This window comes from Zingiber officinale, chromosome 1A (genome assembly GCF_018446385.1).
Source record: "Zingiber officinale cultivar Zhangliang chromosome 1A, Zo_v1.1, whole genome shotgun sequence".
Taxonomy (NCBI): Eukaryota; Viridiplantae; Streptophyta; class Magnoliopsida; order Zingiberales; family Zingiberaceae; genus Zingiber; species Zingiber officinale.
In genome coordinates this window covers 20124442-20150714 of record NC_055987.1, presented here as the reverse complement: position 1 = coordinate 20150714, position 26273 = coordinate 20124442, and the positions used below count along the sequence as shown (strand labels likewise).

The window sequence follows — 26273 nt, the reverse complement described above, 5'->3', positions numbered from 1 at the left end:
TGGAGACTGGAAAACAACTTCAAAATAACACAAACCAAGAACAAATACTGATTTTACAGTCCCTCTTCAGCAATCCATCAGAAGAAAGGCACATATATATCCAATCCAATATGGACAAGCACAAACACTCATGGATCCAGATACAAGTTACAAAATTCATTTGCAAACTATCAGCTACATGAACTTGGTATGTACAATCCAGCATCAAGGTTCTGCTGCTCCTTCCATATACGGCCAGTGACCCGCAACTTGAGCTCCTTCCTATCACTTCCAGAGAAAAAGAGTGCCATGTTCCTCTGAATTATCAGACCATCATGGCTGTCCCGGACTTTTCTGTGGCTATCACGAATGCTTCGGGGGATACCTTCCCATGTTAGCTTTCTGCCATTTAAACCAACTTCTAGGCTGTAGCAATACTGCCTTGCCTCATGCTCGTCACCCATGAAACGAAGGAATGCCATGTATACTGGAGCCACACCAAGCTGAAAAGCCTCAAAATGCAGGCAGAAATACTGTCCAAAACAATGGAATACCTATATATGTATATGGAGAGAGAAACCTGTTTTATTAAAAGGTAGAGTATGGAGGAAATGGCGGTATGCTAACAAAATAAACAGAGATCAACTGGCATAATAGCTAGTCAGAAGACCACGTAGTAAAGTCAAATATCAATATAAGCCCTACTAAATACACATACTCAAACTGTTTAGCAAACTTACAGTCAACATCCAGGTAGCATTTTCAACTTCCCTGGGGTTGGACTTTACATATCTATGGTTGAATGTGGAACCGATATGCATATCTACTTTGTGTTCATCCCTCAAATGTGCAACGAGGAAAGGAATGTCTCCAACAACAGAACACTCGGAGCCTGCATAGGGGCAGTTGTATGGCCTGAAGTTGCACTGAGCTTCATGATTGAGCTTGCTGTAATATGGGAAAATTTCAGGACATCCCAATGCGAAATATCGACAAGGAAGCTCAAGTGATTCAGCCACTTTCTCCAATGCCAAACATCTAATATCTCCAAGTTCTTGCTTACATGTAGGGCAACGATTATAGGCCCTTGATTTGCAAGTTGAACATAGAGTGTGTCCATTGTGGCACTGCAAATATTTTGTTAAATTTGGAACTCGTGATAGTATATCCTAAGTTTGTAACATGAAAGCATACATGAAAAATCTCAAGTAGAACTCTCTCTTGGGGCAAGGAAAAGAAAATTGCTAATAGCATAAAAAAAATAGACAGCCTTATTTGAGCAAAGAGAACTGAGAATTCATATGGGATATCCATGGGGGAATTAAATTATTTGAGAATATACATAAAGAAGCAAGCCATACAAAGGACATGGTACGAAGAGTAGACATAAGCCTTGGTACAAGGTACAAACCTACCAAGCATACAGGTAAAAAAATTGAAACAGCTTAGCGGTAACTGGTAAGCAGACAACAACTTCACAGGTCGCCATCAACTTAGTGGGAGATAGATCACTTATGTTCATAGAAAAATAATGCTAAGTTAAATAAGCACAATTTCAGGTTTGGTCACAATGTTAACCATAACAATGCTGTGATTCAATTAAATGTTGAGAGTTCACAATTCAGAATAGTCCATAAATCATAGGCAAATATTGTAAGGTAAAAGACGCAAATTCCAAATGTTGATGTGGCTCATACACTAATTTATGAGAGACAAAAAGAACATAAGACAAAAGTCTAAATTCGTGATAATGATTGACTCCAGAATTCTGAAATTAGACCTTAACATATGAATCCATCAACAAAACATAAATTAAATAAGGAGAAAATCATCAATTGGCATCTATCATCAGTTCAAATTGATAAGCATCTGTAATCTGCTGAAAGCATAAGTTTATGAGCTACAACATTTGGCATGAATATTTGGGTTTGATTCAAGCACATTGTGGCAGCAGACAAACTCTCCATGACTTGGAATTGTTTCAACTAAGGAGAAAATAATTTGAAGCAGAACAAACCAAATTCAGTAACATCTCATATCAACAGATATTAATTAGAAAATCCTCATATTCCAAATGTAGACTGAGAATCCCTTGTAAGCCATCTTTATTTACTCAATAAGAAGTGTGTGCTGTTATCTACAAACAGGAATAGCATAAGGGTGTTCAGGACCTATGTAGCACTCAATGGAACAAAGAATTCACCAACTTTACATGATCTTACTTTACTACCCTATAATAGACCGAGAAGCAATTGCATCCTATGCCCAGGGATCTCTTTCCCAACTATGTGAAAATAGAACAATGCCACATTTAACACAACATACCCTGTTGTTGACAGTAAAGAGTTGGCAGTGCCTCAGTGAGGCAGGATTATCAATATGACTGTGGATTGCATTATTCAATTTTTTCAACACGTCTATTCAGATTGTCAAGGCACTCCTTCAGGTCAATGTACCCTTTAGGGTAGTTAATGTGCCCTTTAGGATAGACGCACCCCCTTCGAGTAGACTAGACTCCTTTTCTGGTAGACTTACCCCTTTGAGTAGTCTGGCCACCCCTTTGGTTAGATGTATGCCTAGGGCTGTAAACGAGCTAAGTTAAGCCGAACAGTAAGAGGCTCGAACTCGGTTCGTTATCCCTATGCTCGAGCTCGGCTCGAGTTCTATTCGAGCTTTCGTTCTTAAGCTCGAGCTCGGCTCATAATAAAATTAAATAGCTCGAGTTCGGCTCGAAAAAGCTCCTTTAAAAATTAAATAAGCTTAGTTTGAGCTCGTTTAAGATAATTAGTTATAATAATTAATAATATGTTATTATATATATATATATATATATATATATGAACACGTTCGCGAGCCTCTAAACGAACATGTTCACAAGCTCACGAACCAAATATTGTTAAGCTTGAGCTCGGCTCGATAATGTTTTGAGCTTGAAATCAGGCTCGAGCTTGGTTCATTAACTTAATCGAACGAACTCGAAGGAATTTTTTTTCAAGCCGAAACCCGAATAGCTCACGAGCGACTTAGCTCGTTTACACTCCTACATATGCCTTCAGGAAGTCTAGGAACCACTTTGGTTAGAGTCCCATCAAATAGTCTAGGCACCTTTGTCAACTTGAAATTGAGTGATTTGAGCATCTTTATATAGTGATGGAATCAACAAGTAGTGTGAATGGAATATTTCATTAATCCAAGAGAAGGGAAAAAATTATTTTCTAATTCTTCTCTTCTCTTTTTTAATCAAGGGGTTGATCTGGACATTGTCGCCATTATGCAAGTAACAACTTTGCTTCTTGCAATGTCATTCGACACTACCATTCTTTCATGTGCAGTCAACATGCGTCTAACATGTTGCTTGAACAATCAATTTTGACTAATCATCGAAATCTCAAATCCCCATTAGGTTAATTTAAAACTCAATTAATTAATTCAATCTTCTCAAATGACATCCTGAATACGATTCAAGTGTCTTAGGAATCACTTAATTTTAGTCCCACACTATCTAAAATTTGTGCATACTTGAGTTGGCACTCACATATTCATGTACCAGCACAACGCTTGTACATGAGTTTCTACCTTTATACGACCAATGAATGCCATAATTTCCCCCATCACTCCTATAGTTTTGGAAATTAATTTCTCATTCACTCCCTCGAGAAATTAGTTTACAATAGTCTACTTGCAAAATAGCCTATTGATGCAAGAGCATCCAGCAACACCACAAGTTTATGCCCTCTAATACAGCTATCTTCCCCTTCAAGGACGAGTGTAATTAGTAATCCGTTAATTAAGTGTTTTTTCTTAATTATATTTAATTTTGTCCTAAATCTTAGCGAATCAATTCTTGTTAGTTAATTTATCCTAAATCTTAAGAAATAAGTCCAGCTAGTTATTTTTTCCGTTTATTTTTATTTTTGAGGGTTTTGAGAGCTATAAAAATCTATGCTTAGACGATGTTAAGGACATGTTATTTTAATATTGAATTAATTGATTTCGCTTAAACTATGTTATAGCTACATCTCTTTTATTCTTCTATTCCCGCTCTTGTTTTCTCAAGAAGATTTTTAAACCTAGCTTGGACTACTTATTTCGTTATTTCTCTCTTATTTTCTTATTAATTCCTCTGAAACATCACGCTCCAAAATAATCTATATTCTGCTCGGCGTCGGTTAGTATCAGGGCTCATTAAGATGTCATCATGGACGTGGTCATGGTCATAAAAGGCAGGGTCGAGGTAGCCTTACACCATGGTCGTAGCACCCAAGATGAGATTCAATATCTACAGAGACAAGTCAGAAAGTTATCTCGGCGTCTAGCGGCACAAGATCGTAATCGTAGATTCCTTTATTCCCCTTTTGAAAAATCCCTAATTTCTAATCAAGAAGAAATGTCCAAGCGCAAGTTTGGTTTCGAGAAATACGGGATCAACCTCCCCACCACCTACAACTTCGAGAGAATACCGACTTCGCAGTGCCTCTACGTTCCCCCTTCCTCCTGCAGCGGTGAAGGTTGTAGGATCGAAAAGAATTTAGATATCTCCACAATGATATGATATTGTCCACTTTGGGCCTAAGCCCTCATGGTTTTGCTCTTGGACTCTATCCAAACGGCCTAATGTCAATGGAGATATCTTTTCTCTTATAAACTCATGATCTTTCTCATGTGTTTTCAATGTGGGACTATGTTTGCAACCTTGTAACCCCAACAATCCTCCCTCAAACAAAGGACCACAGGCTTCCCATGTCCGATCCTCGACCCACCAGGTCTTCCTGCTCCTCGATCCACCCGACCTACTAGGACTTCCTTACCTAGCCGCAACTAGGACTTCCTACCTAGTGTCTGGTCCTCTTGATCCAAACATAGGAGCCCTCACTTTCTTTGTTCGAGGTCAATATTGTATCCATATGGCTCAATCAGACCATAGCTCTTGTGCACAGTCGGCTATTAAACCTTCTGGCAGTCCAGGCTCTGATACCAATTAATAGAACCTTTGTGTACGACTAGAGGGGGGGTGAATAGCCTTTCTTCAATTTGTGACCTACAATTTATCAAGTAATGAAATAGAAAAGCAATAAGAAGGCAAGGCTAACTCCTCGATTTACTTGGTCTCCACCTCCTTGAGATGACTAATCCAAGGCACACACATACCCAATCAAGCTTCATAATGATCTTCTCCTTTTCGATCCAAGAACGAAGGTAGAGAAACCTTTACAAAATGATCTCTTCCTCTCACAAGATTAAAGATGAGCTTAGGAAGAAGAGATTGAGAGTCTGGAGGCTTAGAGATCATTTGGAGAGCTTAACAGTAATTTTTGTATTAGATCATTTTTTTCTCTCCAAGATCTCAAGCCTTATATACATGTTGTTGAAAACCCCGACACCAGTCGACTGATGAATCCATTAGTCGACTGTAGCACGTAACGGCTACTATTCCACCAAATCTGCAGAGATTCTGTACGTCATCAGCTCAATGGCATTATACCAGTCAACTGGTAAAAATACCAGTCGACTAGTACCCGTGGGTTGAGCGAACATAATGTCTCTGTTCGCTCCCAGTCGACTGATCAATTGACTGGACTAGTCGACTGTCATAACCATCAGTCGATTGATACTAATTACACACTTCCACTCATCCTCTCCGGAGTTGCCCTTAAAGCCTTCCTCCTCAGCTTTCGTCCCTCAGATGCACTCAAGTTTGCAGCTCTTCTTCGTGTCATCCTTCACGTTGCCTTGAAGTCCGCTTCCCTAGGCTTCACTCCGTTGCTCCTTGTCTGCGGTCCCTCAGATGCACCATCCTTCACCAATCTTCAAGGACCTGAGCCATAAGATGAGACTTTCCAAACTTGTGTGTTTCACCAAGTCGTGCATGACTTAAGTATATATTAAAACCAATATGAAACCTAACTTAAACTCCTCGACACACACATCAAAACAATAATCATACCCAATCAATTCTAGGTCGAAAGCGCCAACAAGCTCCCCTTTTTGATGTGTGGCAATATGTTTAAGTTAGGCATAAAAACAACTTTGAGAATTATAAACATAGTGTAAACATGAAGCATAAAATCCAAGCTCCCCCTTAAAATATGCTCTATCACATATAAAATCCAAGTTCCCCCTTAACATAAATTCTATTACATAATTTTCAAAAATAAATTACTAACTTAAACTTTGCTTTTTCTCCCCCTTTGACAGACATCAAAAGAATAAAGGGAGCAATAATCCTAACCTTCCCTTTAGTTCAAAAATACTATCTAAGTGAAAAGGAATCGAGATGAGGATCCTACATAGTGTTACCACCCAAGTAATCCAACATGTAAACGTCTTACACACATGAATAGGCATAACACTAGGTAAACACAAGTGTATACTAAGCACACTTGCACACACAAAAAGAAACCCAACAATAGATAGGATAAAAGAGATAGACCTAAAAGTTATACTAATAAGCATAATAATCATACATAGGTGTGCATGCAAAGTCAGAAAGATAGATAGTCAAGAAAGACAACATACTACAACAACATTAAAGGTGTTCGAGATGAATAAAGGATAAATAAGTCAAAGCCAAAAGGCACCCGACACCAACTAAAAACAAACAAACATCATGCCTAAGCATCATCACGTGAAGGAGGAGGAGGGCCCTGGTAGGCAAGATCCCAGTGTTGCATCATCTCAAACATCTCTGTCTGTTGCTAGTGAATGCCCCGAAACTCCTCACGGACAAACTCCTCCAAGTGAAGGACCCGCTCACGCAGGGACATATGTGCCGCTCCTGGAGCAGGGTCAGGACCTCCGCAGCATTGTCCGAGTCGGAATCATCCTAGTTATGTCTGTGACGCCAAACCATGACGCCCTGACGCTGCTCAATCTGTGCCAGAGATTTCTGTCGAGGCCCTAACTGATCAAACCCTTGGACAACTGATGCAATGCACCCCTAGTGGCATCAATCCCTTTAGATATGAAAAATGATGTCAAGACGTGACAAAATGGCATGTATAACTTCCCTTGCACCGGTCTAGAAAAGTGTATGATAGACTCATAGACCTGAAAAGCGACATCAATATCGAGACGCTGCTCCAATGCATACATCATGACTAAATGGGGTAGTCTAATCTTGGCTTGTCCTTTAGTGACCATGGGCAGGATGCATGCAATGACAACTTTATAAAAAATGTAACTAGGGGCTGACATGCGTGTGGCATCAAAAATGCACTTAAGCGGAGCCCTGGGAGCATGAAAGTAATGTTGATGAATCATATCTATAGAGACATGGGAAAGCGACTCAGTGAGGGGCTCATCAACCTGAGGAAAGCACGTGAATGTGCTAGCAGACCTCCTACGAGAAGAGGGATTATTGCTCCCTTTATCCTTTTGATGTCTGTCAAAGGAGGAGAAAAAGCAAAGTTTAAGTTAGCAAATTATTTTTGAAAATTATGTAATAGAATTTATGTTAAGGGGGAGCTTGGATTTTATATGTGATAGAGCATATGTTAAGAGGGAGCTTGGATTTTATATGTGATAGAGCATATGTTAAGGGGGAGCTTGGATTTTATACTTCATATTTACACTATGTTTATAATTCTCAAAATTATTTTTATGCCTAACTTAAATATATTGCCACACATCAAAAAAGGGAGATTGTTGGTGCAATCGACCTAGAATTGATTGGGTACGATCATTGTTTTTATATGTGTGTCAAAGAGTTTAAGTTAGGTTCATATTGGTTTTAATATATACTTAAGTCATGCATGACTTGGTGAAACACACAAGCTTGGAAAGTCTCATCTTATGGCTCAGGTCCTTGAAGATTGGTGAAGGATGGTGCATCCGAGGGACCACGAACAAGGAGCAACGAAGTGAAGCCGAGGGAAGCGAACTTTAAGGCAATGTGAAGGATGGCACGAAGAAGAGTTGCAGGCTTGAGTGCATCTGAGGGACGAAGGCTAAGGACCTTAAAGCCTTCCTCCTCAGCTTTCGTCCCTCAGATGCACTCAAGTTTGCAACTCTTCTTCGTGTCATCCTTCACGTTGCCTTGAAGTCCGCTTCCCTAGGCTTCACTCCGTTGCTCCTTGTCTGCGGTCCCTCAGATGCACCATCCTTCACCAATCTTCAAGGACCTGAGCCATAAGATGAGACTTTCCAAGCTTGTGTATTTCACCAAGTCCTGCATGACTTAAGTATATATTAAAACCAATATGATACCTAACTTAAACTCTTTGGCACACACATCAAAACAATGATCGTACCCAATCAATTCTAGGTTGATTGCACCAACAGAGGCAACCATGAGGATGCGGACCTCAACAACATCAAGTACAATCAGTGCGACTCTCCCAATCGTCCGATCTCAGGAGGCAGCGGAGACGATAATAAGATCGAAATATTTGGTGATCCAGTTTATGACGAAGAGGAGATAGACCCTAATGAAGCACTGATTGAAGACCAGGAGCCTAACTTGTCTGACGGCAGTCAGCAGTCTGGTTCTTCTATCGACGACTCCCCAATCCCCATCGTCTCGTCTCGCCCTGTGTTGATCCAATGCCCCAATTTATCCAACATTCAGATGAGACTATTACTCAATTTTCAACCTCTTTAGTTACCAATGAAGTAGGAATTCCAATTATGATGCGGGATCAGACAAGACCTCCTCTGGATCCATTATCTGCTACTGAAATATCTACAGTTCAAGTTATTGGAGCAATTCCGGAGGTGAGAGGTAGTATGCGGTTCATCGAAACTGTACTGTGGGAACCAAAAAAAAAATATTGTTGCTTTGGTTGATGCTTATTACTTCCCCAAACTAAAGGCTCTCTTGTCATCCCCAGTGGGTTATGGGGGTGCAAGAGTGTCGCGGAGGCGGCACAAGACACAAATGACAAATAATAGAAATAAGGAGAAAAGATGAGAAACTCACAGATTCTATTACTCGCAACTGGATTTTACAATACTTCCTGAGTAGAAGCTAAGGATCGCTTATGCTTCTGCAAAGGATTTGTAGCTTCTTATATAAGAAAAGAAAGGCAACGTCGGATGCTCATTGGCCCCATCGTCACATGGCCTGATTTTCTGGATAAGCAGCGTAGTGTCCTTGATAAGAAGGAATCCACCTTTATGCTCGTGATCGTCCTTTAGATCACGTTACATTGCTTTACAGCTCATTGCTTTATTTTGTGATCGCCCTTTAGATCACATTACATTACTTTAATTATTTACAAAGCTTAGTGGGTTGAGTCCGTGATTCTTCGCGGGTCCACCACTTCCACAAAGCCTTCTTTACAGGCGAAAAGAAGTCATTCTCCGGATAGCATCCTGTAGTAGATAAGCAGTGGATGCCAGCTGCCTACCCACTTGTTCTGTGGTCGGATATCAATCTGACCACCAGTTGTCAGAGGTGCTTCTTTTCTGACACTCTTGTTTTTTTCAAAGAATGGAGCAGCCTAAGCTGCTGTAAAGCGTTTGTGGCTTGGGCTGCAGCTTGTTGTTGCAAGTCATGGAGCGGTTGGTCGAGTCTGTTGCTTTCGTCTAGTGTAATCGGGTATTGCCTGTGCAAGAGTCATTGGTACTGTTCAACGAGCTGGAGAGGGTCATCGGAACTTGTTCCATTTGAGTCTGGGCTTCCTTGTTGGGCCTCTTTTGTAATTCTTGAAGAGCTGGTGCCACCAATTCCAGGCACCCGAGTATTTTCATCGGCCATTCTGAAATAACAAGACAATTTATTAGTCTTGATAAAGCATCAGCTAGCTGATTATCTTTTCCTTCTATGTGTTCAAAATGAATTGTAATGTCAGTTTCGGTAATGTAATACATGAAGGCTACCCATCTGACTCGTGATGGCTTGTTATTTGTTGTCTTGCCAAAAAAGCTTATGATTGCTTGCCAGTCTGTTCTATAATTAACTCCTTTTTATCAAGATAGTAAATTTTTTGCACCTCTAGAGAGTTCATTACTGCATGAAGTTCTACGTCTATTGTGGACTTTATAGGGGAGAATTTTCCACTTGCATAGGCGCAGATTCGCTCTGTAGTTTTTGGATCAAACTTGTTTTTCTTCCATTTACATATGTCCCTCATCCTTCTATGCACCTGTCAATTTCCAGGACAATAAAACATTCTTCTGGGGTACTTCTAAGTCTGGCATACTCTGGACTATACCCTTTATTTTTTTAATTAAAGCCCAATCTTGTTGATTCATTCTCTTTTCACCAGTTGGGCTGGTTTTTCCATATAATAGGCTTAATAATTTTCCCATATTTAGGATATAATTCCTGGCATAATTTAGAAGGCCCAGTCAGGAACGAAACCTATGCTTTGTCATTAATTCTTTTTCTTCAAAGTCGGCAATCTTCCGGATGATATGGGGTTGCAATTTAATTTTCTGGTTGCCAAGAATAGCACCGAGAAATTCGACCTTAGGAACTGCAATTTTCATCTTTGTGGGGCTTAGTATAAGTTCATTCTTCTGGATAATATTGAGCATGATTTTTAAGTGCTCCGTATGCTCTTTTTTGTTTTAGGAGAAAACCAAAATATCAACAATATAGACAGCTATGAACTACTCCGTGCCTTTGAAACAGGAATACATTTTTCACTGGAAAATTGCTGGTGTGTTTTTGAGGCCAAAAGACATCACCAGCCATTCATAAAGTCCATCAGACACCCAGAAAGTTGTCCATTCTATTGAGTCGGAATGCATAACCACCTGATGAAAGTCGCTTTTCAGGTCAAACTTTAAGTAAATTTTACTATTACTGACCTTACGAATAATGGTGTTGATCTCAGGCATGCTATACTGGTCCTCATTTGTTATGTCATTTAAGCGCTTGTAATTATAAAAATCATGCGCTCTTTCCCTTTAATCTCTTTACCAGTCTTTGGGTCTATAGTAGTACTAGAATTGACAATAATAGCAATGGTACGGTGCCTGCTTTTGCTTGACCTTATTACTCCTATCTTTAATAGAGTTTCCATATGCTTTGTAAAAGTTTCTTTATGCTGGGGAGTAAGGTGTTTGAGAGGCCTATCTTCAATAGTGAAATCTGGATTTTTGATATCTAGATGGTAAAGGACTTGACTCTTGGACCAATGGAGTAAAGGATTTTCTCCAATAAAATCCTGATTTTTTAACTCTGTCAAGAGGAATTTGAATTGTTGTTGGAACTTTTGTGATATCTTTTCAGAAGAATATAAAATCATTTCCTTAATTTGAATGTATTCTTCTTCTTCCAAGTCTAGTTCTTCTATAACTGCAACTGCAGTAATAGTTGGTAACATATTAATTGTAGTAAGATTCTTATAGAATATTACCGTATTCCCTTCAATTTTGCATGGCCCGGATAAAATTGCATCCAATTATCATCTGGATGTTATCTCCAACTGTTATGGGGAAGCTGTAGGTATAGGGTATTCTGAATGTATTTGGCCCTATCAGCATTTGTCCTTTCTTCAGTTTCAGTCTAGCGGTTTGTTGTGAATTAATACCGCTGAACTGGACCACGAAAGTATTGTCTTCTAGAGCTTCTTTTGGTACGGACTTTTGATCAACGTAGCATGTTGTTGTGCCCGTATCTAGAATGGCTCGGAGCGAGAACTTGGGAATGTCAAGGATATTTATTTCAGCTGTTAAATTATAAAGCATATTTTTGATGAGCCTGGTCCAGTAGATTCTTGCGCCGCTGCTATCTTTGTTGTTGTTTCTTCATATAAACCATTTGCAGCTTCTTCTCTGTCTTCTTCTGCTAATTCTTTGCCTCTATCTAATTCTTGAAATTCCTTGGCAAGTTCCTTTTCTAACAGAAGTGCTTCATATTGGGCTCTGTAGTAATCTACCTCCTTTTGTAATCTCTCTATTTCTCCTTTGCACCATGAAATATAGTATTGTTGCTCATAGATCAAGTTTTGTGGGAAGAATGGTGCTAGCGCAGCAGGCGCCGTTGGTACTTTAATGTGAAAGTAGTATGGCCCACATAAGTTCACCTACGAAATTTCAAACTAATTATTAAACAAATCCAAATCCTTAAAGGGGAGGTCCTTAAATTAGAAATTGCTTTGTCAAATCTAACCCTTGTTTATACAGAAAATAAACCTCTTACAAAACAAGAGGTTTGTGATCTTGTAAGGGAAATAGCAAGACATCCCAAGCTCATGGAAAAGAAGGTTTTAAGGCTTACGGAGGAACTTAACAAGAAGCTTGACAGAGTGGAAAGTTTACTCCAAAAACTGGAGTAGGCCACTTCATGAGCAACTACACCTTTACAAAGAGCACCTCTTCATACAAAGAAGCAGTACAAGCCACTGAACAGATTGAATCACCGGCAGTTGAATTCGCTAAGCCAAGCGAATTCCAAGGGCCTACATCCGGAAATATGGTGATTATAAAACAAAATAATACACAACTTCAGCTACTTGTGCAGATAGCTAAAAGCTTGAAGGATATCCAAGTTGATTTGAAGACGATCGTTGAGCAAACAAAAGGAGGGATCAAAGCAACCTCTTTGCTTGACGATTTAATTACTAAATTGCAAAATTTGTCTCTAGGTCCTACAGAAAGCCCAAAAGAGGGAAAAGGAAAGCTACGAGTATTCCGTGATCCATACAAGATTCTCAAAGAAGAACAAGAGAAGTTGAAATGACAACCAGAACTACTCTGGACCAACCACCAACTTCTTCAGCCACTACTCCCCTCTTTGATGACCAAATTAGAGAATATAGAAGGAATCAACGAAGACTATATAATGCCCGGCAAGCTACAAGAAGACTTGGCCAAAGACTCTTGGGGGGATCAACCTCTGCATACACATTAGAGCAGCAAATTGATCCACAAGCCCAATTAAGATTGTTCATGCAAGAGAGGGCATCCTTGGTACCTGCAGAAGTATTATACCATTCCAGACGAGATGATGCTCATCACTGTATATATGCACATAGATCTGAAGAAGCTATCTTGGTCACAGAAGGGAACCAGCTTGATCGAACCTTCATCCAAGAAAATAGCTTCAACCAACTCCAACGAAGTCGTATGCAATATATTCACCTTGGAGTTCTTCATGTACGAATACAAACCCTCCACACGTGATAATCGCTGGATGGGTGATCAAGCAATTATTGCAACCATGGAAGTAGATCTCACTGATGGAAGCCAGTTAGTATATATTATTCATGATATAATGCTAACTATTGGTGATTTTTATAGAAATCTACAGATATCAATTCAAACAAGAGGATATGATCAATGGCAGCACGAAGAAGCCAACCTTCTCATAACAAGGGGAATGGTAGGGCGACTCTCCAATACTCCCAATATAAGCTTTGCCTACAAAATACAGGGAGTAATGGAATACCTAACGAGCCACGATGTCTGAGCCTTGCCAGGCAGACGATATTCAACTTCAAGTTTGCAAGGATGTAACTGGGTAATTAAATCTACCCAGATTTGTATACAAATGCAGCCATCCGAAGTCAACACCAGAAATCTTATGGATGGGCGAATATCTTTGAACTTCAATAACTACATAACCTCTTCATCAGCACGAGCGACCAGCTATAATAGCAAAGATGAAGAAATCCAAAGTGATGAGGAAACATTTCATACATTAGCCGTCCTAGCGGAGAAAACTCCTGAAGATCCTATTTATGGAGAAGAGGACTACTATTATAACCAAGAAAGCTCAATCGTTTGTACTAGTACACAAAATTTCTCCTTATGCAATAATTCCTCAACAAAAATCTGATAATGATGCAAACTTCGATTTAGTCGCAAGTGAGCCATGCGTTATCAAGGCTTGAGGAAGAGAAAAAATTTCTACAGGCATTTCCCTGGAAATTCCGTACGGCAGCTATGGCCGAATTGCCACCAGATCAAGCGCTGCTTGGAACTTGGGCCTTGATGTTGGGGCTGGAGTTATTGACAACGACTATCGAGGAGAAATTATTATACTGGCCTTTAATCATTCTAATGAACCAGTACAAATTCAACCGGGCAACTGTATTGCTCAAATAATTTTTGAGAAAATTCTAACACCAGATATTTATGAAGTCCCTAAAAGCTTAAGTACAACAGTTAGAGGAGACGGTGGATTTGGCTCTACTTCTAAAGCACCACCATACCCCACCTGGTATCAAGCTTCCTCCTTGGAGAAGCATTTGGATTGTTGAACTATCATAAGTGAATGCATCAACTCGAGGTGGCCATCATAGAGGAAAAGTCATCTCATCTGAAGTTGTTCCTAACATCCAACCACTTATGGGTGCTGTGGAATATGCAGAATGTGAAGTGTTAGATTTTGAGGGTGTCTAAGGCAAATCACCTTATGGTTATACTATTTATTTGATAAATATAGATTAACTATTTGAGTGCATATTATATGTTTGAATAGTTTTAAACTCATTCACTGAATGTCCGCAATACAATTCATAGCATGAGATAATTTGTGATTGGATCACAACTTGTGATTATCTCTACATGTGGAATTATGAACGCATTAAAATTTCCCTAGTCGTTGAATTGGTTCATTCGGACATCATCAATTCTGTAAGACTAGCACAAGTTATACTCCTTGATTCGGCCAAGCAACTATTTCTCACTAGCTGAAGATATTAGGATGTTGAGAGTTAAACGTAGATGTTAGTTATGGTAACTAGTTCATTGGAATGATTTGTTGTAAGACTTCATATGGTTCTCTACATATATGGATATATCTGTTTAGTTCTTACTGCAGCTAAAGTGCAAGTTTCCTTCGATTTGAGGTATGTAGGTCATCTTGGTACTTATACTTTAACATCTTAAGCAAACATCTCTTGAAAGTGTGGCCCCGAGATGATTGGGTATAAGTTGAAGTACCCGAAGATGTTTGAATAGTCCACAGAGGATTCACCACCTCTTGCGAGGAGACATATATTCTATGGTCACTCATTAGGATTATTACTCAAAATGTTTGGCCAAAGCATCACATGTTAAGAGTATGAGACTCTTGTACACATGTACGAGTAATTTGAATCCGCAGAATGAGAAAGTATTACTTGGGTTAGGTATGACGTAGTCAGCCTAGTGGGGACAGATGCATAGACCATGTCCTAAACCAAGTGGGTATAAAATGAGTGAAAGGAACGAGGCATGACTCACTATAGCTGTTGGAAGGTTCAAAATTAGTTCTAATATAAACTATGATTTTCTGGTTAATTGGGGATCATGATGTACTACCAGGTGTCACTCATGATCGTTCTATAATTAAGTAGTTAATTATGGACGGTCAAGATAAATCAGGAACTTATTGGGTCATACATACTATAAGTCTCTAAAAGACGTAAAACAAGTTAGAAAATAAGATTCTCGGATCAAGAGATAAATATTTTGTTGGACTATACATAAAACAAATATGGAAATATTTATCGGAACGGAAGCGCAGATAGGTCACATCTCTTATGAAAGAGTTTGACCTAATTTGGTTTAGCTATGAACCAACTTGATTTAGTTGTAAACCAAACTAAGGGGTTAATGGGCTACTTTTTTGTTAATGCATAATTGATTAAATTTGGGCTTTCTAATCCAACTCATTAAAGAGGACTATATATTGATATGGTTAAGAGAGAATTAATAGACAATTCATTATTGGCTTAATTAGGTTTTGAAAACTTAAATCCAATACCTCTATCTCCCTCTTCCTCTCCTTATCGCCGACCACAACAAGAGGATCTCCTCGTGTTGTCGTGAGCCACCCAAAGGAAGATCTTCCTTTTGCTTCTTCTTCCTCTTCTTGTCTTCTCCTTTGCTCGTGGCTAGTATCTTCCGAAGGCGAAGCTTGTTCTCTTGGAGTTGTCTTGAAGAGCTCGGCGTGGATATGAATAGAGACGAGATTCGATAATGTCGCAAAAGGTTGATACCTTTCTCGTTACAAATCATTCATAGGATATACCTAAAATAATTTTTATTCAATTTTGTTTTGTTTTATGATTTTGTCTGCGCAATTGTATCTTGCATGCGTGTGCGTAGGGCTGTAAACAAGCCGAGCCGAGCCGACCTTTGGGGTGTTCAAGCTTGTTTGATAAGATAACCGAGCCGAGCCGAGCCAAGCTTAAAATGAACCAAGCTTTTGAAATGAGTGTTCAAGCTTGGCTTGGTTTATTTTGAAATGAGTGTTCAAGCTTGGCTTGGTTTATTTTTTATGAGTTTGAGCTTGTTTGAAGCTTGGCTTGAGCTTGGTTCGTTTAGATGTTATCAAGCTCTCAATTCAAGCTTGGCTTGAGCTTGGTTCGTTTAGATGTTATCAAGCTCTCAATTCAAGCTTGGCTTGAGCTTGGTTCGAGCTTGGCATGAGCTTGGTTTGAGCTTGGTTCGTTTAGATGTTATCAAGCTCTCAATTCAAGCTTGTTTGATTGTTTGAAACTTTAATTGTTTGATTGGTTATTAAGATTGATAATTTAAATTTATTTATTTATTTTATTTTATTATTTATTTAGCATATTGAAAAGAATTTTATTAATAAATATTGTTCGTGAACATTTTTCACGAACGTTGTTCACGAACGTTGTTCACGAACATTGTTCACGAACGTTAACGAGCTGAACACATATGTGTTCAAGCTTGTTTGTTTAGCTTAACGAGCTGTTCAAGCTTGTTTGTTTAATTAATCTAATGCATATTGAATTCACGAACGCTTGGTTCATTTACAGCCCTACGTGTGCGTGTGGTGTGTGTAATGTAATAAATTAATTTATTTATCGTTATGTTTTCCGTTGTGCATATTTACGAAACGTGTTTTTAGCACATATCGCAATCGGGCATATCCCAACAGTGGTATTAGACCCCGTCCTTCGATATAATCGTAAAATTATTTTACGGTTCGTAATTAGTGTTATGATTAACTTTTGGGATTTTTTTTGAATTATTAAGAATTTTTCATTTTTAGAAATTTTCTAAATTGTTAGGAAATTCTACTTTTGAAAAGTTTCTGAAATAATTTTAAAAAATTAAATTTAGAAATATTTTGTTAATTTAGAAATTATCATTTCAAGAATTTCCTGAAATTTATTCTATTTTTGAAAATTTTCCTAATTTGTTAAGTAAACCAAATTTGGAAAGATTCTGAAATTTTTTAAAAATCCAGACTTGAGATATTCTGAATTTAATTATAGAAATTATCTTTTCTAGAATTTTCAGATTTATAAAATATTCTATTTTTGAAAAGTTTCCTAAATTGTTAGGAAATACCAAATTTAGAAAGATTTGGAAAATCTAAATTTGAATTATTCTGTAATAAATTAAGAAATATTAATTATTTATTCCTAAATTATTATGAAAATAATTTGAAAATTTGTTTATAAAATAATTAAAGATTCTTAATTGATAGAAAGATTCTAGATGAGATATGTTAATTAAATTTAGAAATTAGTTTCCTAATTTGATTAGATAAATCTTGATTTATTAAAATCAGATATATAACATATTTTTATTTCCAAAATAGAATTATAATATATTTAAATTTATGTCATATTTATGTCATATTGTATGCCATGTAGATGCATTAATTATAATATGATTAGATTTTGTCATGTGTGCAATGTAATTAGATCTTACCGTATGTGTGATGTGGCATGCTATATCATGCGTACGATATGTCATGTCATCATCTATGTCATGCATGCAATGTGTCATGTCATCATTTATGTCATGCGTATAATGTCATACAGATAGAATATTTGCATGATGTAGATGGAACCAAATCCCTTACATAATATTAAAACTTACATCTTCCGTTAATATAGTAAGAACCAGAGTTTAAGTTCTTGTTTGAGTTGTTGGCCAAAGTTAAGATCAACTTGAAATTAAATATGTTCAAAATATGGAGATGCTCATGATTAACGGGTTGGTTTTAAACTTGAAGCGTTGATTTGTTGTGCAAAAACCATGATCAATGTGGATAGAGGTAAAGTTAGGTGATATGCATTTGATGTATACTTGTTAATGTGTTAACAACCTGATATTTATACGAAAATCAATTAGTTGCTAGCATAATATGATAGTTGCATATAAGCGATATGCAATCGGTAAATTTATTACCTACCGTTATAGCTAAGAATGTCTTGTTGGCCAAGTCAAGGTTATTCTTATCTATGGTGGATATTAACCCACTTAGAGAAAACCTATTATCTCTCGAATTCAAAATAAGGGTATTTGAATTTGATAAATAAACGAACTTTTATTACATGTAAATTGTTTACATAAATAAAATCATGTCTCTAATACATTCTCATTTTTGTATTTTTAGGTTAATAATTTAATTATGACTTCTGTTAATCTGTGTTCGATTTTAGATTCGAACAAAACTGACTGAGCCGAACTTCTTGGAATGGTTTCGAAGTTTGAGAATTATTCTCAAAGTTGAGAAGGTAGCTTATATCCTTGATGAGCCTCTTCCCACAAGTCTTGATGTCGATACAACTGCGGACCAATTGTTGACCCATCAGAAACATAAAGATGATTCTATACTTACAAGTTGCATCATGCTAGTCGCTATGACTCCTAAACTACAAAAACAGCATGAGCATTTGAATGCTTATGATATTGTCTATCATCTTCGTGAATTGTTTGATGAGCAAGCTAGATCCGAAAGGTTTAAGGTCTCCAAGCTTCTCTTTTGCTCAAAGATGCAGGAGAATTCGTCTACAATACAATTTGTATTAAAGATGAACAACTACATAGAGCATTTAGCATGACTCAGTTTCACGATGGATAATGAGTTAAGTATTGACTTAATTCTACATAGTTTGTTGAAAAGTCATTCACAATTTGTGATGAACTATCAGATGAACAATTTGGAATCGATCATCTTCGAATTGATTAATATGCTCAAGCCTGTGGAGTCTTTCTGTTAAAGGTGAATAGAAAACTGTGATGTTAGTAGACTCCTCCAGGAAAGGTTCTAAGAGGAAGCCAAAACATCAGGCTAAGGGGAAGAGCAAAAAGGCCAAGACAGTAGAACCAGCACAAAAAAGCCGATGATATCATTGTAGTAAGATGGGACACTGGCGAAGAAACTTTTATCTTGAGTCCGTGAAGAAGAATAAGGCATCTGATGCCCCCATCCTCTTCAGGCATTTTCGTTATTGATTGTCATGCTATTTCCTCAAACACTTGAATATTGGATATTGGGTGTGGCTCACATATATGTAATAACATACAGGGACTAAGGAATAGCAAAAGACTCGTCAAGGGAGAATCAAGTTTGGGAGTTGGGAAATAGAGCAAAGGTTGATGCAATTGTCATCGAAACATACTTGTTAAAGCTTCCTAGTGGATTGTTTTAAAACTGCATAATTGATATTTTGTTCCTGTATTAATAAAGAACATTGTTTCTATTTCTTGCTTAAATAGAAAAGGTTCCATTTGACTTTTAGTAACAATTGTTGTTATATAACTTTGAATGGCATTCTTTATGACACTGGAATTTTATGTAATAACTTCTACACGTTAGATATATCTGGTGACGTATTTAATATCAAAACGAGCAATAAAAGCGCTCGAATAGATAATCAATTAACCTCTTACTCGTGGCATTATCGCCTTGGCCATATAAGCAAGAAACGTATGTCGAATTGCAATAGATTGCAGTTCTCGAATCGTTTGAATTAGATACATGCGATTCATGTTTAAAAGGCAAGATGACAAAGTTACTTTTTTCTGGAAAGGATGAATGAGTTGATGAGTTACTTGGGTTCATATATATCGATGTATGCAGACCAATGTCAACTCAAATACTAGGAGGTTATAACTACTTCATTACTTTTATTGATGATCACTTTTGTTATGGGTATGTATATCTAATGAAACACAAGTCTGAAACCTTTAAAAAGTTTAGAGAATTCAAAAATGAATTAGAGAAACAACTTGGTAAAAGTATTAAGATACTTCGATTCGATCAATGTGGTGAGTATTTAAGCTAAAAGTTTCAAGATTATCTATGGGGCAATGGTATATTATCTCAATGGACTCCGCCTTATAAGTCACAACATAATGGTGTATCAAAAAGGCGTAACCAAACCCTGTTGGATATGATTAGGTCAATGATGGATCATGCAAATCTTCCCAAAACCTTTTAGGGTCTTGCACTCATGACAGCTGTTTACTTGCTAAACAAAGTCTCGACGAAGCGAATCTCAACTGCTCTATATGAGGTATGGACTAGTAAGAAACCCCTCATATCTTATATGAAGATATAGGGATGTCCTGCTTATGTGAAGAGGACTGTATCAGACAAGTCGGACGCTAAGTTTGATAAGTGTTTATTTATTAGATACCCTATGGAAACTAAGAGTTACTAATTCTATCACCTTTTGGAATAAAAGATATTTGTTTCAAAGTATGTTGTATTCCTAGAGAAAATTTCTCTTGCAGGAAGCAAGTGAGAGTATAGTTCAACTTAATGAAGTTCAAGAGAATCCAATAGGCATTAATGAGATACCTAGTCAAGAACCGCAATCGATTATGATACAACCTCCTTGTAGATCAAGTAGGACACATTCCTGAGAGATATGGATATCTAGTAAGAGAATCGAATGACGTGTTACTCATTGAGGATGAGAAACCTATTGATTACGAAGAAGCTCTGAATAGCTCAGAGAAGGACAAGTGACTTACAGCCATGAAATCGGAAATGGATTCTATGTACGAAAACTAAGTTTGGAATTTGGTGGACCCATCTAAAGGCATTACGTATGATTTTCAAGAAGAAAGCTGACATGGATGGTAATGTAATTACCTATAAGGCAAAGTTGGTAGCGAATGACTATCGTCAAACGCAAGGCATTGACTATGACAAAATCTTCTCAGTTGTAGCCACGCTTAATTTCATTTGGATACTCCTGATCATATCAGCTCATCATGATTATGAGATATAGCAAATGAATGTGAAAACAGCTTTCCTTAATAAAAACCTACTCGAGGATGTGTATATGATACAGCCCGAAGGTTTCACATCTATTAACAAGAATAAAGTATGCAAGCTTCAATGGTCCATTTATGGACTAAAGTAAACATTCAGGAGTTGGAATATCAATTTTGATGAGGCGATCAAAGAGTTTGATTTCTCACAAAATCTAGACGAACCTTGTGTGTATCAAAAGGTTAGTGGGACTGTGGTCGTATTTCTAATATTATATGTTGATGACATATTACTTATAGGAAATGATGTGTCAATTTTACAATTAGTGAAAATTTGGTTGTCCACGACATTTTCCATGAAAGATATGAGAGAAGCAACTTACATCCTAGGAATGATGATTTATAGAGATAGACCGAAAAAGTTACTTGTATAGACAGAGTGCTAAAACAGTTTAGCATGTCTAAATCCAAGAAAGATTTCATACTTATGAGGCATGGAATTCACCTTTCAAAATCTATATGCTCATGCACAAAAGACGAGAGAATTTGCATGGATAAGATACCGAAATTATACTGCTGAAGAAACAAGAGGAGGAGTTGACCGAAGTGACGTGAAGCCTATACATAATCTTTAGCCTGAAGGTTCAAATTTTTGCATTAGTGGTTATCTTGTGCAGTGGTAGAAGTGGAATTTCTGGATGGGTTTCACCCTAAGGGAGGGATTGGTGATACAGGCATACATTGATGGTAGTCGTGGGCGAAGACCTATAGCACACAGATTAAGTTTTGTTGATGATGGTGATGGAGATTATGGGGATTCAATTAATTTTGATAAGGTGAAAATCCAACAACTGTTAGTAGATTTTACCGATTTAGTACCAGATGATTTTCCTCTGAAGCTGCCACCTGATACTACTTTAAACTCGAGGACAAGTTCTTTTCAAACTAAGACGTCTGATGCAGGAGCATCCACCAGCACCACAATTTTATGCCCTCTGATACGGCTATCTTCCCCTTCGAGGATGAGTTTAATTAGTAATCCGTTAATTAAGTATTTTTTTCTTAATTATATTTAATTTTGTCATAAATCTTAGGGAACCAAGTCTTGTTAGTTAATTTATCTTAAATCTTAAAGAATAAGTCTTGTTAGTTAATTTATCATAAATCTTAGGAAATAAGTCTAGTTGGTTATTTTCTCTATTTTTTTTTTTTTTTTGGGTTTCGAGAGCTATATAAACTTATGCTTAGATGATGTTAAGAACAAGTTATTTTGATATTGAATCAATTGGTTTCGCTTAAGTCACGTTACAACTACATCACTTTTATTCTTCTATTCCTGCTCTTGTTTTCTCGAGAAGGTTTTTAAACCTAGCTTGGGCTACTTTTTCCATTATTTCTCTCTTGTTTTCTCGTTAATTCCTCTTAAACATCATGCCCCAAAATAATCTATATTCTGCGCCACCTATCCAAGTCATGTTCTATCACTTGGTTATGAAAACCAATGTTCAACTTAATGAATATTATATTTCTCCAGCTACAAACGGAGGAGACATCTAATAGGAACTGGAGATAATTTTGCTAATGAGGTTGAGAAAATTTCCAGGTTTGCATTCAATTTCAAGAGAAATCTACATTATTATGTTCCAATTGACAATCATAAGAAACCAAATGGGACAGATGGGCTCATAAATGGAAAGTAATGCAAAACACTATAAATTATTATATAACTCAATTGCAGAATCAAGATGCAAGAATTAGTCCAAATTTACTAAAAGTTTTTTTTTTAACGAGGTTGAGAAGTAAACAAGCAAACGAAGGACTCCATGAAGAATAGTAAGAAAAAGAAAAGGCAGACAATACATCCACAATCAGAGTCTACAAGTCCTGCCTTTATTGAAAAAAACTACATCTAAAAATTGAAACACACAAAATAACCAAAATAGAGCAAGCACTAGAGCTTTAAGCCACATGACACTCGAGATTCAAACCCGAAATCAAACCATTCAATGTCAAAAATCCCATCTTAGTACAAACAACACATCGATTCCGCTCGAATCAGGAAACCAGAAGAAGATTCCACAGAAACCGCTACATCCGAATGCCCGATACCGTGCACGCATTGAGAGAGAAAACCCAGAAGGGGCAAATCTAACCTGATGGATCGGTGGGTACATCGAGTGGCCGCACACAGGGCATTCCAGCAACTCATGCACCCTGCTCACAGGGCTGATAACCTGCGTCGCCTGAACACCGCTTCCGTCACCGTGTGGCTTCAGGAAGGAGAGCGGAACACGGGCAACCTCGTCGTCATCCGTGATCCCATCTGACACCGATATGCACTCGATGCTATCCAGTTCCATCGATCCAACTGCAGAAGATAACAAACAATACAAGCGCCTCCAACCCCTTCGCAAGTCCTCTCCTCTCCCCCGCTCGAGATCGCTACCTTTCTCTCCTTTCAAGGAGGTGTCGCTTGCCGAAGTGTAACCTCTACCAAATATAAAAGGAAATTTTCATTTAAAAACAAGATTCTTTTAATATTCAAATTTATTTAAAATGATTTTTAAAATGCAAAAAGGCAGAATTTTATTTAGCATGATTAAAACATGCAATATACAAATCAAACTAGTAATATAATTTTACATAAATATTGTTGAACATTATAAATCCAAACAACAGACTTGGAAATTGAGATGAAGAAGATCATCCAAATTGATTTTGATTTCAATCAAAGATTGAATCGGAATAAGAGAGCTATATCGGAATCTAATGCATTCAATTTTCTAAGTTAGTCAAACTTTGAAATCACTACCTAACTAAAATAGGTTGTGAGGCCCCATCAAAGTGATGTAAATTTCTCAACCAATTTGAAATCTTAATTTATTATTTAAAAAATGTTCTCATGTGGCATGAGAGGAGTTAGTCTATTCGGTTCAATGAGTTTAATTGATCTGATTCAATCTTCATAATAATATTGAAAATAACTTTATAGGAGGTGATAAATGAAATTATATATATTGCTTGAGGGAATCAGAAAATTTTAACTGTAAAAATTCTAGTGGAGAATGTACTCGTTAGATAGAGCCGTGATAGAAAGGGACAAAGAAATGAGAATCTCAATTGTGTAGATCTAGATTTAAACTTAAATTCGCATCTAATTACGTGGTTTGTCGTTTGGTTAGTAATTTGATATGGTCACGTATGCTTTTCTGTTAAGGTGATCGACCGCATTGAAAACGGTTTTCCTTTCTTTTGAGTTCCATACTTCCATTACTGAAAAAAAAAACAAAAATTGTTTACGATAAGTGCAAATCAAGTGTTTGCCGTATTTGTGAAGTAAATCTTGTGGAATTTTATTACAATCCAAAGGTGGAACAGGGTCTTGTCAAAATCCTCCTAAAAGACTAGAGTCTGACAGCTTCATGGTTTAGATCTCAGCAAGCTTACTCGGGCTATAGTCCCGGGGGCTCAGTTGAAAATTTAATTAATTTTACTTGTTCACATCTTGTATTTTGAATTTTCAATGGGAAAAAAAGGCTTTTAGCCCCGAGGGTCATTTGGAGAATTTTTTTAGCCCAGACGGGCTATTATTCCTGGCTCCGCCAGCCTGTGTTATACATTTTGAGACCTCGCCCATGTAGTTTATATTTTTTTATTAAAATATTATTGATAATATTTAAATTTATTTTCGAACTGCTAGAGCCATAGGTCTTCTTCCGAGCAATTATGTTACAATGATACTATAGTAACAACATTGCTACAATGATACTATAATAACAACATTGCTACAATATTTGAGAAACTATTCTAAATCCCAAACAATCGTGATACATTAACACTATAGTAAAATGTCATAGTATTCTGGAGACTCAAAACTAATCCCCAAGCAATCATGATCAGTGGTGGACTGGACGGGGAGGTTGAGGGAGGTTTCAGTCCCCCCTAGTTGGCTGTCGTCCACTGAACATTGTCAGCCGACATGAAATTTTTCGAGCGACACAAGAGGAGGAGGCTTCAGCTTCCCCCACCTGGACACTGCCCACAGCGCTTGCACTTGCTGCTAGTGCCGGTGTAGGCCCTATGGTAGTGCGGTGCACTAGCAGAGGTGGTGCACCAATGCCACTGGCTACGTTGTGTGCAGTGTGCAGTGTGCAGTGTGCAATGTGCAATGTGCTTGTGCGGCTGTGTGGTGCGGTGGTGCCACTGTATAGTGTGGCGTGCGGGTGCGGTGCCGGAGAAGGAGTGTTCTTTTGTCTTTTCTTAGCATTTTAATTAAATACAACTTAGCAAGTGGGGGCCAACTGGCCAAATTAAATAAAAATAAATAAATAAAAACATTAAACACAGACTTCAAGTCTGCAATGCCTTTTATTTTACCTTCGCTATTGCTTGCCTACTTCGCAGAACGACGGAAACCCTAACCTCTCCCTCAATCCCTCTCCCACTCTAACTCTCCTCCAAAGCTCAATCTAAGGTTCCAACCAAATCTCCAAGTGCGGTAGTGGATGGAGTCACAGTTTCACTCGCGGATAGCCAGGCGATAGGCGGCGACACTCGACAGTAGTCTCCGACTCTCCATTCTCCAACGGTCAATCGGCAACCAAGTCTCTAACTCTAAGGCTCCAAACTCCAACACCATTTCTCCATAAGGTTAGAACTTAGATTGATTGTATTTCAAATTTTTTTTATTATTTGATTTTTTTTTTTTTGAAATGTATAGAATGTCATTGTAGATTTGTAGTTTAGTTTTATATTAGATGGGTAGTTTTCCATTATTATTTGATTTTTTTTTTGTAAAAGGTACATTATGATTGTAGTTTAGTTTTCCATTAGTTTTCTATTAGATTAGTAGATGATAGTGGTAGTTTATTAAAGTTTTAGACTTTTAGTTCAATATATATTTTTTCCATTACATTTGTAGTTTTCCATTAAATAATTTATTTTTAGTTATTTATTTGTGTATGATATGGAAAGATTTTTTAAACGAACTCGTAGTTCCAGCTTCGGCTCCTCTAATAAGCCGAATGTTATTGAACAAGTGGAAAATTAATCCCGTGGAAAATTAAATTTGAATGATATTGTTAGTAATCCAGGATTACGAAAACCAATTGAAGAATTTGATATTGTTATTCAAGATCAAGCTCGAAGAGAGTATGCGCTCCAAGGGTCTTGTCAACCATATGGTCATGTGTATCCAAAAATAACTTTTGGTAATCAAGAAAGGAGTTTTCAAGGAACTTGGTATAAAAAATATACATGGCTAAAGTAGAGCATATCAAAAGATGCTGCATTTTATTTTTGGTGTTATCTTTTCAAACCCTTAAATAAAGAAAATGTAGATAATGTCTTTATAAAAGATGGATACAACAATTGGAAAATGTCATTAGAAAGATTCAATCGCCATATGAAGACTGTGAATA

General features: G+C 37.4%; 1 protein-coding gene across 1 annotated transcript; it reads right to left on the bottom strand.

The window, feature by feature from the left end:
• On the bottom strand, positions 1-23342 carry LOC122020198 (E3 ubiquitin-protein ligase SINAT5-like). Its single transcript, XM_042578013.1, has 3 exons — positions 23007-23342; positions 720-1106; positions 1-533 (listed from the first exon to the last, which is right to left on the bottom strand). The coding sequence occupies exons 1-3, from the start codon at positions 23211-23213 to the stop codon at positions 171-173; spliced, it is 957 nt and encodes a 318-aa protein (XP_042433947.1). The 5' UTR covers positions 23214-23342; the 3' UTR covers positions 1-170.
• Between the last annotated feature and the right edge of the window lie 2931 nt (positions 23343-26273).